Genomic DNA, 13079 nt, shown 5'->3' with positions numbered 1-13079 from the left:
GAACCATCTTTATTAATCATTTCTGAAGATCGAAGTTCAAATTAGGCCTATCGCTACACGAGGAATAAGAAAAATACGCTGCCTATAGCTTACATGTAAGGCAATGGCACAGTGATCACCCGGAGTGATGATGAATAATTGCCATAGAAAACACCCTTCCTGACCCGTTATTCTTAGTTGTTTCAGTGTATCGGGTTTCAGATCGCTCTATCGCCGAGCCAGTTTCGGGCCAGTCAACGCTTTCATCTCACTCCGGAACGACCGTCCTCTCGACCTTAGTCAATCTCTAACGTTTTGTGTTCCACTTTCGTAAGCAGTCATGTCACAGAAATCCAAGTAAAGATCCAAGATAAAATCTCAACAAGACGATTATCTATTTCCACCGTCGCCGCAACCTAATCTATTCGAGCATCTTGATCAAGTATGCGATCCAGCTGACGATCACGAAACAAGGCCATTTGCCTTCACTGGACATTCATCGCCATCTGCAGCCAGACAATATCGACTCAGTAGAGAGCTGAAGTTGGTTAAAGAACAGAATGAGAAGCTGGTTCTTCGTTTGCGCCAAGCTGTCGCACAAGCACCGAATCAAATTTCATCAGCCACCACGTGCGCATCAAGACAAGAAAGTTCGGCTAAGAAAAGCACCATCGATTAGCCTCAGGACTTTTCCCCAGATCGTCGACGTTCAGCTCAACCGGCACTTGATCTTCTGGCCTTGGATTCACTTGGCCGTGCCTCGATGGATGCTACATACGCCGATTCTACCCAAAGGAACTTGAACTCGCATACACAGAGTTATATTGCGATTTGCGACAAGGTTTCATTTGCTCCTTTCCCAGTGACTGTTAAATTAGTTACGCGTTACATAGCATATTTGGTATTACTCGGCCGCGCTGATGGCACTATTTTGAATCATTTGATTAGTATCAAACACATTGCATAAACCTCTAGGTCATGAATTGGCTTGGGGTGCTGATCATCGTTATAAATTGTTGTTAGACGGAACTAAACGGTACTTAAGCACGGCAGTCAAGCGCAAGGCGCCAATTACTCCGCGTTTGTTATTACGCCTTGTCCCCCTTTTTGATTTTTCCAATCCTTTGCACGTCGCCATGTGGACGCTTTTCTTAACGGCTTTTTAGACATTCTTACGAAAGTCTAATTTAGTTGTTGATCGTGCGGCCTCGACTAAAGTCAGTTTACGGTCAGATGTTCGTCAGTTTCCACGCATCGTTCGCGCCTCCAAAACTATTCAGTTTCAGGAACGCATTTTTTCCATACCATTGCTGCGCATTCCAGGCAGTTTGTTGTGCCCCGTAGTCGCGCTGTCCAATTGCTTACATATTACCCAGGTACCGCAGGACATGTCTTTATTTTCAGTTCGATCAGCTGGTTCTACCCGCCCTATAACATATGCACATTTTTGCTCTTTTCTCACAAGGGTTATTAGTGCCGTTGATCTAGAATCCTCTGGCTACTCTCCATATAGGTTTAGGCGCGGGGGCGCAACTTTTGCTTTCCAAGCCCAAAATACCATCTGAATTTATTAAAGCTCAAGGCGACTGGCGCAATGACTGTTACTTAATATATCTTTGAATGTCTGATAAACAAAAACAGGCGGCTGCTAGTCTATGGATCAATTTTGAGTCATTTTCTCCGATAACTGTTCTCCGGATTACGACACATCGTTCAGCTCTGTAAGATGATTAAGATGAGGTTCGGAGGGCCTACCAAACTCAAAGGTCAGTTAAGTGTGTCGGTGTTTTTTTTGTTTTTTTTGCAAGCATTTTTAACATGTTCAGTTTAACAGTCATTCACTGAAGGCGAAGTGAATATTCACTAAACCTAAGCCTGAAACTTTTTTCAGTATTTCTGAAAATAAATTGTTTTGGTCGCTCGTATCGAGATGAGTAGCCACTTACCACTAGGATTTAACAGGTTTATTCAAGTTAACCGGCAAAAACTTTATATCTTTCTTTTTAAAAATGTTACTCCAAGTTTAGTAGCATCTTTTGCGCTCCAAAGAATTGTACCTTCTATCGCGTTTATCAATTCCTGTATAACAAGGACAAAATGCGAGGCACCCATTTTGAAATTTAGCGAATCAGCTAAAATCACCCCTGCTAGGTAATTATGGCAAGTCCTTACACGATTCTCGACCGATCAGAGCGCGCTCGTCTCTATAATCACCGGAGCGATAATTATTGTAAAAATGTTATTATTCGTAAATTGTGCTAACCGCTAAATGATGCTTAATCGCTAAATTGTGCTTATCTCCCTCGAATGAATAAAGGGTTCCTACCAAAACGAAGAAGATTCAAATTAGAAATTATTCTGATTTTATCAAAGAACACATTAATCACAGGTTGCCTATTTACCGAGTTAGGATTTCGAGTTGGATTTCGAGTTAGATTTCGAGTTAGAATATCGAGTTGGATTTTCGAGTTAGGATTTTCGAATTAGGATTTTTTGGCGGGATTTTTTGTGTTAAATGGGGTTGACAGGCCTACACGACTCCCAGCGCGTGTTTAGAATAGCCTATTCAAAGTTTGGCCCTCACGAGTATGTCTTTGAGCGACCGCCCTCTTTTGTAAGATACTAGCGGCGGATTTTTGTATAGTTCGCTCAGTAGTGGTTGTGTTTCTATTAAATGCCAGTTTTTCATGAGAATTTGCTTTAGGTTTGGCACTGATGGTTGGTATTGTGTAACAAAAGGCAAGATTCGTTGGTTCGGCTTCGGTTTCTGTTGAAGAGCTAATTTCCTGTTTTTGAAATTCGCCTCTGAGAGGGTTGTGGTAATGAGGTCCTCTGGGTAGCCTCTCAAGTAAATACGCTTTGAAATTTGCAATATTCTCCTGGAATATCGTTTGAGAGGAGTTTGTTCTGAGAAGTCTAAGGGCCTCCCCTTTTATGAAGCCTTTTTGCAGAAAACAAAACAGTTACTGGGGGTTGGGGAACTAGGAAAGCATTGTAAAGCAGCATTCGTGCTATTTTTCGGTCTTCAAAATATGGTGGGATTACAGGATTTATATATTTGCCTGTTGTTGTCCAATTCTTAACGCGGAATTCTAAATTTGTACCACCAGAATAGATATGACAAGAGAAATCATATTCTAGATCTTACCTTCGATTTACACCCGGTTATCGTAATTTTTTTCGTTTCGTTTATCTTTTGGTATCAAAGCTTTCCCAACCTTGCCATTTTTGAAATGAGGAGCATGTTAGTGGCGAAGGGAAATGAGTTCGAGGAAGACTCAATGTCTTGCCTCTTACTTCATGTATGCTTTACATAGTGACGTCGCAGAATAAAAAGGTAAAACACCAACCCCACCCCTACACGAATTCTTTTGTTGACTGCATTGGACTAGCCGATTCGTCGCAGCTGGATTACTAGTAAGCATCTCGAAAAAACCTACTCTACATCCTTACTCGAAAATCCAACTCGAAATCCCAACTCGAAATCCTAACTCGAAAATCCAACTTGAAATCCTAACTCGAAATCCTAACTCGGGAGTTAGTTTGTCTCCATTACTTCATCATTGATGATGGTTCAAAGAAAAACTACTGGGCGGACTGCCTGACGACCCAAAATTGTGATTTTGCAACATATAAACGGTAAAAAGCGAGTGTGTTTTTCGTTCCGTTAGACTCACAACAGAAAGAACTAGGAATAGAAATGAGTTTTATTTAGTGTAGGGTTTTTAGAAGGTGATTAAGTGGAAGAAATCTCGCTGAAAACTTCGGCTGGACAAGAAAATTCATAAAATTCATAAAACTTATCATCAGTGGAGGAATCTAAGCGCTCTTTGATTTACGGGATATGTGCGGAGTTTGAAAACCTTTGACATCGGTTGGGAATATCAACACAAGCAAGTTGAGGTAACTTTGTTTCAGCTTAGTGCTCATTTTTGAAAGCGAAGTTGAGAAAAGTTTACTTCAGCACCGTTTTTCTCAAACAGCTGACTGAAGTTGTTCCGTGGTGATAAAACGAAGACAATATAACTGGATTGGTGTTTTATTCATCTAACCCATCACTAATATCATCTGCAAATACATTAATTTTGTCAAATTAACATTTAATTTAAAGCTTCCCTGCATTGTTATTTCCCTCTTGGTGGACGTCACATTCTAAATATGAAGCATCTTTATTCTAAAAAACAAGCAAAACACATCTGGTCATCCTTAATCAGCACCGTTAGTGCTACTATTCAAAAAGCATTTCCACGTTACTAATAAAAACTCTCAGAGAGAGAAAATTATATCAAACTAGACTCAAAGCCTTGATTTTGCTATTCGTGCGCGAATCTACGTTGCTATAAGGATCACCAAAGTGTCCACGCTGGTGAAATACAACTATATTAGCGTGTTCGCATTCGTCAAGAGAAAGTGGGCCTACGTTCTATTTTGTCCTTTCAAATTGCAATCACCTTTTTAAGACACACGGAGAACAAAACCAGATGACAAGGAGATAAACCGGTATAAGGGATACTTACCACAAGCGGCTTCGAGGATTTCATCCAAACCATTAGATAGTTTTTGCAAATTATCGTACAGAAAGACCTTCCCATTTTTGCTAGCAATTGCTAGGAACTGCGTTTTTGCTTTATTTATCTCTTTACCAACTCCTACAACAACTATGCTGACGTTTTTCACCTGTTTAAAAAAATACAACAATGACGGTAAAAGATTTCATTACAATAACCACATTTTACTTGGCGTTCGTGGAAACAACCAAGTCTCATATTATTGCACCTTTGGGCATTCGTATCTTCTGACCGAAGTGTATAAAAGTCACTTGCGACAACTCTTTGTCAAATTTGATGAGGAAGTTTATATCTCTAAAATTACCGATTGTGAATATATGAGAATATGCAGAGCTCTACCAACTGAGCTTACAAGCCAAATGGGAGCTAGTTATTTTGTTAGTTCGTAATGAACCTTTGAAGTGACGAATAAATGACTGTGAATATGAGAAAATCATGTATATGAGCTGGGACTTGTGAGTTCAATTGGTTAGTTGATAGAGCAGTGCACTCGGCATGGCAGAGGTCATGAGTCCAACTCCCGTACAAGGCTAAGTGTTTTTAGGCTCTATTTTCACTACTTCTTAAGTAGTGTTTATTAATGCGAAGATCATTTTCATATTCATTTATAACTACCGTAAGAAGCTTGGCTCGTTTTCTCAAGGGCCTCTTACGACCTTGCAAACGCCCTCCGTCTTGTAAATACGTCCACATTTTTAGGTTAGGGTTTTCTCTTGGAAAATAACTCTTGGGATCGACGGCTGTGTGACGTTACCCCAAATTCAGAACATAAGCTTATATCTATTTATTATGAATATTTAGACAGGGCAGCTGGTTTAAACGAGGCCCTGGGAATAACTATCTCTTCATTTGAATTCATAAATTATCATTACTGATTTCTCAACGCTTCTTCATCAGTTTGCCAAGTTAAAAGAGAGAGAAACCTTTCTGGAACCAATACTTGACTGACTTTTTATCATATTGAGACCCAAAATTGATATCGCTAAACGTTGAGCACAGTGGGCGTAAGATCTTCTGACTTGCCGGTCTTGAACTACAAGAATCTGCTAAAGAATATGTCAATTTGTCGAGGATCAGCTACATTACCTTCAGCGCTTGTAATGACTGCGTAAAGGGAATAAGAGGCCGTTTATCATTCTTTTCTATAAAATTTTTTCCATCAGTAAAGATAAACATCATATTCCTAGCTTCAGGCCTGTCTCCTCCACGTGGGGTGAACAAACCTTTCACGGCACGGTCCAAGGCAAGATCTATTCGCGTTCCCCACTTCGCAGGTATATAGCTTAACTTCCTCTGGATGTGGTCTTTCAACTTTTCACCATTGTGGTAAACCTGGTTTTTAAAGTTGTTATGGATGGTGGCACTTGGTCCAAATGTGCCGATAGCAAAATGATTTCCTGAAGAAGAAACAGCTGTCTTGTCCACCAAGTCAGTAATCAGCTTAATCACAACTTTTCGAAATTCCTTGTTCATACTTCGTGATCTGTCCCCCAAAATGGCGATATCTGAGACTATGTTTGCAAGAGGACAACCACCTACGGATAACGACAACGTTTTCAGTTTTCACCATTTAGGCTTTGGCTGATGTCATGTTTGAAGAAGATTTACAGTGACTTTTGTTTTTCAGTGAGTTTCATTCAGAGGACATCACAGACAGGTAGCAAAACTCTTCCACCGGCGAAAACCTCGAAAGAATTTCCATTTTTCCATGCAGTTTAGTCTTAACCGGACCAGATAAAGTATATTTCAGTAACGAACAAAAATGTTTTGCGCCGTTGTGATCACAGGCTCGTAAGTATTTTTGTCCCCTATCTACATGTTACACTACACCCAGACTCAGACCACACAGTGTAACCACCATCAATCGCTACACGAAGTTTGGTCGTACTCCTCCCAAGTTAGTAAACTCAAAGTGACGCTAAAAATACTTACGGCAGTCTCCTTTGTTACATGAAACTGTCTTTTTAACTAGGCCCAGTTCACTGCAGTCTTTTCCACCGTAAGCTGGCGGAGGATTGGTGCAGGTTCTTGTAAGTATTTTTGTTCCTCCTCCACATGTCACACTACACTCAGACTCAGGCCACTGAGAGTAACCACCATCAATCGCTACACACACAAAAACGAAAGTTAAAATTTAATTTTTGCTTCTTTGCTAAAGTTATAAGATGAGAATATATACACAGGAACACTTTTCCCTCTAATTAAACTTCTCTAACCATAGTACACTCAAAGTGACGGTAAGAATACTTACGGCATTTTCCTTCGTTACATGAAACTTTCTTTTTATCTGGGCCCAGCTCACTGCAGTCTTTTCCACCGTAAGCTGGTGGAGGATTGGTGCAGGTTCTTGTAAGTAGTTGTGTTCCTCCTCCACATGGAACACTGCACTCAGACTCAGACCACTCAGTGTAACCACCATCAATCGCTATACGACACAAATGATACTGCGCTTATGCTTGCCTATTTAAGTGATAACTTTTAAAGTGTAAGCAAGACAATTTACTTGTACTTTAACAAATCGATATTAACCTTGGGTAAGTTTAGATTGCTTCCAAGCAAAAGAAAAAAACTGTAATGATAACTTATTTCTTTTCTTTTTTGAATATAGTCTTTCTCATGCTTTCTTTAAAGTATATTTATATTGTTCACAACAAAGTCGAACTTATGATCAACCGAGTTTTATTTCGGAAACTTTAACTTTTACTTATTAGAAACTACTGATGGAAAATATATCAAACACAGACAATCTGACAAAAATATTTGAATGGTATCAGGGGTTTCATATGTCGATGCAGAGCGAAGATGGTGGTTTTACTTAAGGTGAGTGTGGCCATGTAGTTAAAAGATATTTCTCCTATGTAATACAACACACGTAAAGCAGCAATCAAAAGACTTACGGCACTCTACTTCATTGCATGAAACTCTCCTTTCAGCTGGCCTCAGCTCACTGCAATCCTTTCCATCGTTAGATGGCGGGGGATTGGTGCAGGTTCTTCTTAGTGTTTTTGTCCCTCCTCCACATGTAGCACTGCACTTAGACTCAGACCAATCTGTGTATCCACCATCAATCGCTACATTGACACAACAAGACAAAAGCTGCAAGTTCAGATGGGTTCCTTTGCTAAAGTTACATTAACCATAGGAGACTCAAGTTGACAGTGAAAATACTTACGGCAATCTCCTTCGTTACACAGAACAGTCTTTTCAGCTGGCCCTAACCCACTGCAGTCCTTTCCACCATAGGATGGCGGAGGATTGGTGCAGGTTCTTGTCAGCAATTTTTTCCCTTCTCCACATGTCACACTGCACTCAGACTCAGACTACTCACTGTATCCACCATCAATCGCTACAGGACAAAAATAATACTGCCTTTATGCTTGCTTATTTCAATTAAGGGCACAGGAAAGTGCCTATCTTGGTAAAGTATAGGTACAGAAACTTACTTGCATTTTAGCGAATCGCTATTAACCTTACGACAGATAAGAATAGATCCAAGCAAAAAAATTTGTCAATTGGTTAAAAAAGAAGCAAACTGAGGAGAAGGTAAGGCCATGATGACTCGTTTCTTCTGCCCTATTATGCTTGTTAACTCAAGTGACAGCATGTAAAGGATGGGCGCATGATTTTAGCTGCATTTTAACAAACCGCTTTGATTCTGCGAGAGATTACTTTCGATAACAAGCAATGGGAAATTAGACAAAGGTTATTTTAACACGATTATGGATAAACAAGCAACAACTCCATGTCTTATAATGAATGCTGGTACAGGTCCTGTTAGCCTTTTTAATCTTTCTCAATCCACCATACTGAACCCAGCCTTCATCTACTCAGCTTAACTACCATCAACAGCTTAAAAGAAGAAAATTATAGGACAAAGGAATGACACTATATGAAAATAATTCTTATTGTCGGCTGGGGGGAAAGTGATTAAGTTAGAACTGGGACAAGTATGCTATTTCAAAGCTTGTGCCTTTTCTCATAAAGGATTCTATCTCAATGAAGTCAGTACATAGCATGATAATGTTTTTCCTTAGTTCTCAGTTCCTTGAGTAAACCTTGACTCAAGCTTGAACAGCCACAAGAAATGATCTTCTTAGAGTTTAGGAGTGCATTTATGGTCTAAATAATTAGCGAGATAGACCTTCGATTCTTTGTAAAACAACAGAGAAACAGTTTTATCTATTCAAATGGGTTCTAACTTGTTCAAGCCCTTATTTTCGACGTAAGGCACCATAGCAACATTCAAAACTTCCTATCTTCAAACACGAGCAAATTCTCCTTACATGCAGACCCTGAGAATAAAACCAGATGACTTCGAGAGGAGATCCTTACCACACATTGCTTCAAAGATTTCGTCCAAACTTAGGGAGAATTTAGTAAAATCGCGGTACAGAAGGACTGTTCCCTTTTTCCAGCAATCATTCGCATCTTTTCTTTTTCATTCCATAAGTTTTGACCGACTCCTATCGCAATTATCTTCACGTTTTTCCTCTAAATAAAAAAGGTAAAATAGATTCGAAGTAGAAATTTATGTAAGTTTAAAGTGAGCTTTGTATATTCTACGTATACTTCTCTAGCGACAATAAAATTTAAAAGGATGATATTTCTTCATCACATACAAGTGGTAAATTTAATGACGATAATGACATCTTAATAGTCACCGATACTAATATTGGATGACGTCGCAAGGACCTTTTTGACCTTTTATCAAGGGGGGTCTCCCCCTTAGTTTATAAAATGTTTCAGGTGGGGTCTACATGCAGGAAGGACAGCCGTATAGACTTGTCCTGCTTTCTCATCATAGTGTCACTGGGATGTCATTTCCCATGGATTACTGCTTCTTCAACGTTGGTTACTTGCCGCTTCCTTCGTCTCATAAAAAACACAAGTCCTCTCTTACAATTTTGAATTCTTTGGATTGTTATACGAATACACTTTGGGCCCAAGACGGTCCTAGGCGGCGGTGTTACACAATGAACGGACTTTTTCCCAGTTTCAGCCATCACCCTTTTTTGTCTCCAGTCACAAATATCATATTGTAATTTTCTAATTTTCTAATTAGACACTTTGGACCCATTACGGTCCTAGGCGGTGTTACACAATAAACGGACTTTTTCCCAGTTTCAGCCATCACCCTTTTTTGTCTCCAGTCACAAATATCATATTGTAATTTTCTAATTTTCTAATTAGACACTTTGGACCCAGTACGGTCCTAGGCGGTGTTACACAATAAACGGACTTTTTCCCAGTTTCAGCCATTACCCTTTTTTGTCACCAGTCACAAATATCATATTGCAGATTAGCACTGAGCTGACATGAACTTGGTTCGAAGCGTGATTTTACAAACATAGAGACATACACTTGCTAACAAGAGAATGCACTTGAGAAAGTTAATAGCAGTTTTTTTGGGAATCAGCTACATTACCTCCAATGCTAATCTGGATTTCCAGAACGGAATCAAAGGCTTTTCGTCATTCCTCGCTATAAAAGGTTTTCCATCGGTAAAGATGAACAAAATGTTCTTAACATTGGGCCTGTCTCCTCCTTATTTAATCACTTTCACCAGAGTGTGGTGAGGGTCGCACAACAGAGCGAGGCTCCAAATTAAGTGCGCCCTATATCCCACCCATCCCACGCCAGGGGAGGACATCCACCACACAGTAATCTCGTGTGTGGGAAATTAACGTCTCCTACCCCAACCCTGCAGGAGACGGGACCTCAATTTATTCGTCCCTATCCGAGAAGACTAGAATATCTAACCATTTCTTGATGTTATAGAAAGGTATCAAATTCTTCTCAATTATATTAAGATCCTGAGTGTTGGTCCGGCCGGGGCTCGAACCCTCGACCTCCCGCACAACAGTCCAGCGCTCTATCCTTTGAGCTAACCGGGAGGCGGTTTGCTTACAAACTCACAAGCTCCTTGTGGGGTGAACAACCCATTCACGGCACGATCCATGGCAAGATCTGTTCGCGTCCCCAAATACTTAGGTTCGTAGCTGAACTTTTTCTGGAAGCTTTTTTTTAAATTCTTATTATTTAGTAAAATTTGTCTTTAAAGTTATTATGGATGGTGGCGCCTGGTCCAAATGTGCCGATAGCAAAATGATTTCCTGAAAAGGAAACGCCTTCCTTGTCTATCAAATTGAAGACCAGCTTTATCAGAGATGCTCGTTGCCACTTGTTCATGCTTCTTGATCTGTCACCCATAATCGCAATATCCATTTTCTCATCACGACAGCCACCTATACATAACGACAACGTTCTCAATTTTCTACATTGATCCCAACATGATTGTATCTTTCAAAAAGATTCACAGTGACTATCAATTTAGTGAGTTTGTAAGCAAACAAATAGGAAAATATTTCAACTTAAAATTTTGCTTTCTTTCCTTGAAAAATATTCCTGAAGTGTTCATCTAGTAAATTTGACCTCAAATAAATAAATGAGAAGGTGAGCGCACGCGCGCAATAAAATGACACCTGCTACAATCAGCCACGAATAAAATTAAACGGTGGCACGGCCAATCAAACTTTGTTTTATTCTCGAAGATGTGTATCAAGAGGAAAAATTCGCAGACTGTCGAGCGCAGCTCCGGGTGAAATGAAACGTCAGCGTGAAAAATGGAAAGCAGTTCAGATGAGCAATGTCTATGACTTTTATTCATTTCTATTTTTTTTAACCCCTTGTGTACGATCTCTGCATAAAGACGGGCCGGCTCACTGAATTTGGCTCTAAACGTTTTTCAGTCGCAATTAGCACCAGGGACTTCTTCTAAAACTGACTCTATTCAACCAAACGACACGCTAAAAAAGAACAATTGGAGAGTGCAACACATACAAACCTTTCGCCGAGGATATTTCTGTAAAGGGAAATAAAGGGCATGAAATGTTAGAAAAACGTTCTACGATACCGGAAAACAGTAAACACAGAAACTTTGCACAATTGCTATTGTTTTACCAAAGGACAGAGTGAAAAGTGCGATGGTCAAAACCCAAAGTTTCCATACTATAATCGCTCAAAATCTGAAAGTAAAAAGAAACAAATATATTGACATTAGCGAGTAATATGCTCGTACACTTTTTAAAAAATTTCATCAAGAGAAATAACGTAAGGGGACTTCTGAATGCAAAGGTAAATCAAATGGTTTAGTAAGGCATATAAGTTCAAAACATGATAATTAGTATCAGGATGGAGAGTTTCAAAAGAAACGATTATTCCAAACGTGAAAGATATGGCATTGATTATAACCTGTAGTCTTAGTCCAGAAAGGCGAAGTCCATGTCAAAGTAAGTAAGTAAGTAAGTTTATTTATTCACGTTGAACACAAAAGAGCTTACAACAAAGCTCGTAAGAACGTGCACGTGCTAATTACTAGAAAATATGTTATAGCATATGATAAAAAGTATGAAAATCGTAATCTTTTACAAGTTATGATTTATGACCGTCCCTTCTAATCGAATAATCTGCAGTAAGAAATCCCCAACTACTATAACTACTGTGACGCATAATTCATCATTAATTAACCGTCCCTTCTAACCCGATTTATATGTGAAATATCTAATACTGAAGAAATCCCCCAACTATGACTATTATAATGTTCAATTAAATATCGGTAGCTCTGTTATCAAACATGCCTCTTAAAAAAGCAATTCTAAGTCGAACTTCTTCAAAGCTGTTTTAAAAGCCTTGATGTTTTCACTTTTCCGAACTTCCATAGGTAACTTATTCCATAGCTTACTGGCAATGAAAGAGAAAGATTTATGCAGCCACTCAGAATTAAAATGAGGTTGAGCCAGATTGCTGCCTTGACCCCTAAGATTATAGCCTATATGTTTTGAATTTAAAAAGTCAGTAATATAACAAGGACCAATAGAATTAAGGCATTTATATATGAAGATCAATGTCTGATAATACCTACGCCGTCTTAAAGTAATTGATTTAACTAATTCTAAAAGACTTTCATAACTGTTATTTTTAACTTTAAATAACGTTCTTAAAATGTAATAGTTAGCGTCTTCAAGTCTATTGGCCTGCACTTTGCCAAGACCAATAAATAATATGCTACAATATTCTAAATGTGGGACAATGAATGCTTTATATAATAATATCATAGTGTTGACCGATATGAATCGGGAAATTCTTTTGAAGGCAACAGTCTTTGCATCAACTTCTTTAAGCTGTTCAGTGATATGCTCCTTAAAGGTAAGCCGTTTATCCAAGGTGACGCCTAAGATTTTCAAAGTGGGTTTAACATCTACTTTGATGCCATTAATTTGGATCTCATATTCATATGTCGAAGAACCAAGAATCGTGTCCTGAGTCTTTGTATTGTTAATAGAGAGATAATTTCCTTTAAGCCATGAAAGGTTAATAAGTGTTGGTTAACCATAAACTGTAATGCTATCGAGGAAGCATCAGACGAATAGCTGTTGAATACTAACGAGATAAATTATTTAACACTTCTGAAGTTTTGGCAATGATCAGGGTTTTGCCACCGAACCAGTTTCTACAGTTCGAGTTTGCCTTACA

General features: G+C 39.0%; 3 protein-coding genes across 4 annotated transcripts in view; 1 reads left to right on the top strand and 2 right to left on the bottom strand.

The window, feature by feature from the left end:
* The window catches only part of LOC111319115 (inactive tyrosine-protein kinase 7), a 344836-nt gene that overhangs the window by 188232 nt on the left and 143525 nt on the right, over positions 1 to 13079 (top strand). The window lies entirely within an intron of this gene.
* The window catches only part of LOC148720188 (matrilin-1-like), a 208818-nt gene that overhangs the window by 122361 nt on the left and 73378 nt on the right, over positions 1 to 13079 (bottom strand). The gene's annotated exons all lie outside the window — the stretch shown is intronic.
* On the bottom strand, positions 4003 to 7996 carry LOC148720195 (coadhesin-like). Its single transcript, XM_088739049.1, has 8 exons — positions 7991 to 7996; positions 7720 to 7867; positions 7445 to 7618; positions 6799 to 6972; positions 6480 to 6653; positions 5634 to 6082; positions 4497 to 4656; positions 4003 to 4153 (listed from the first exon to the last, which is right to left on the bottom strand). Exons 1-8 carry the CDS (start codon positions 7994 to 7996, stop codon positions 4149 to 4151), a joined length of 1290 nt encoding a protein of 429 aa, XP_088595175.1. The 3' UTR covers positions 4003 to 4148.

Source organism: Stylophora pistillata, chromosome 11 (assembly GCF_964205215.1).
Source record: "Stylophora pistillata chromosome 11, jaStyPist1.2, whole genome shotgun sequence".
Lineage (NCBI taxonomy): Eukaryota > Metazoa > Cnidaria > Anthozoa > Scleractinia > Pocilloporidae > Stylophora > Stylophora pistillata.
This window is presented reverse-complemented; position numbering and strand designations above follow the sequence as displayed.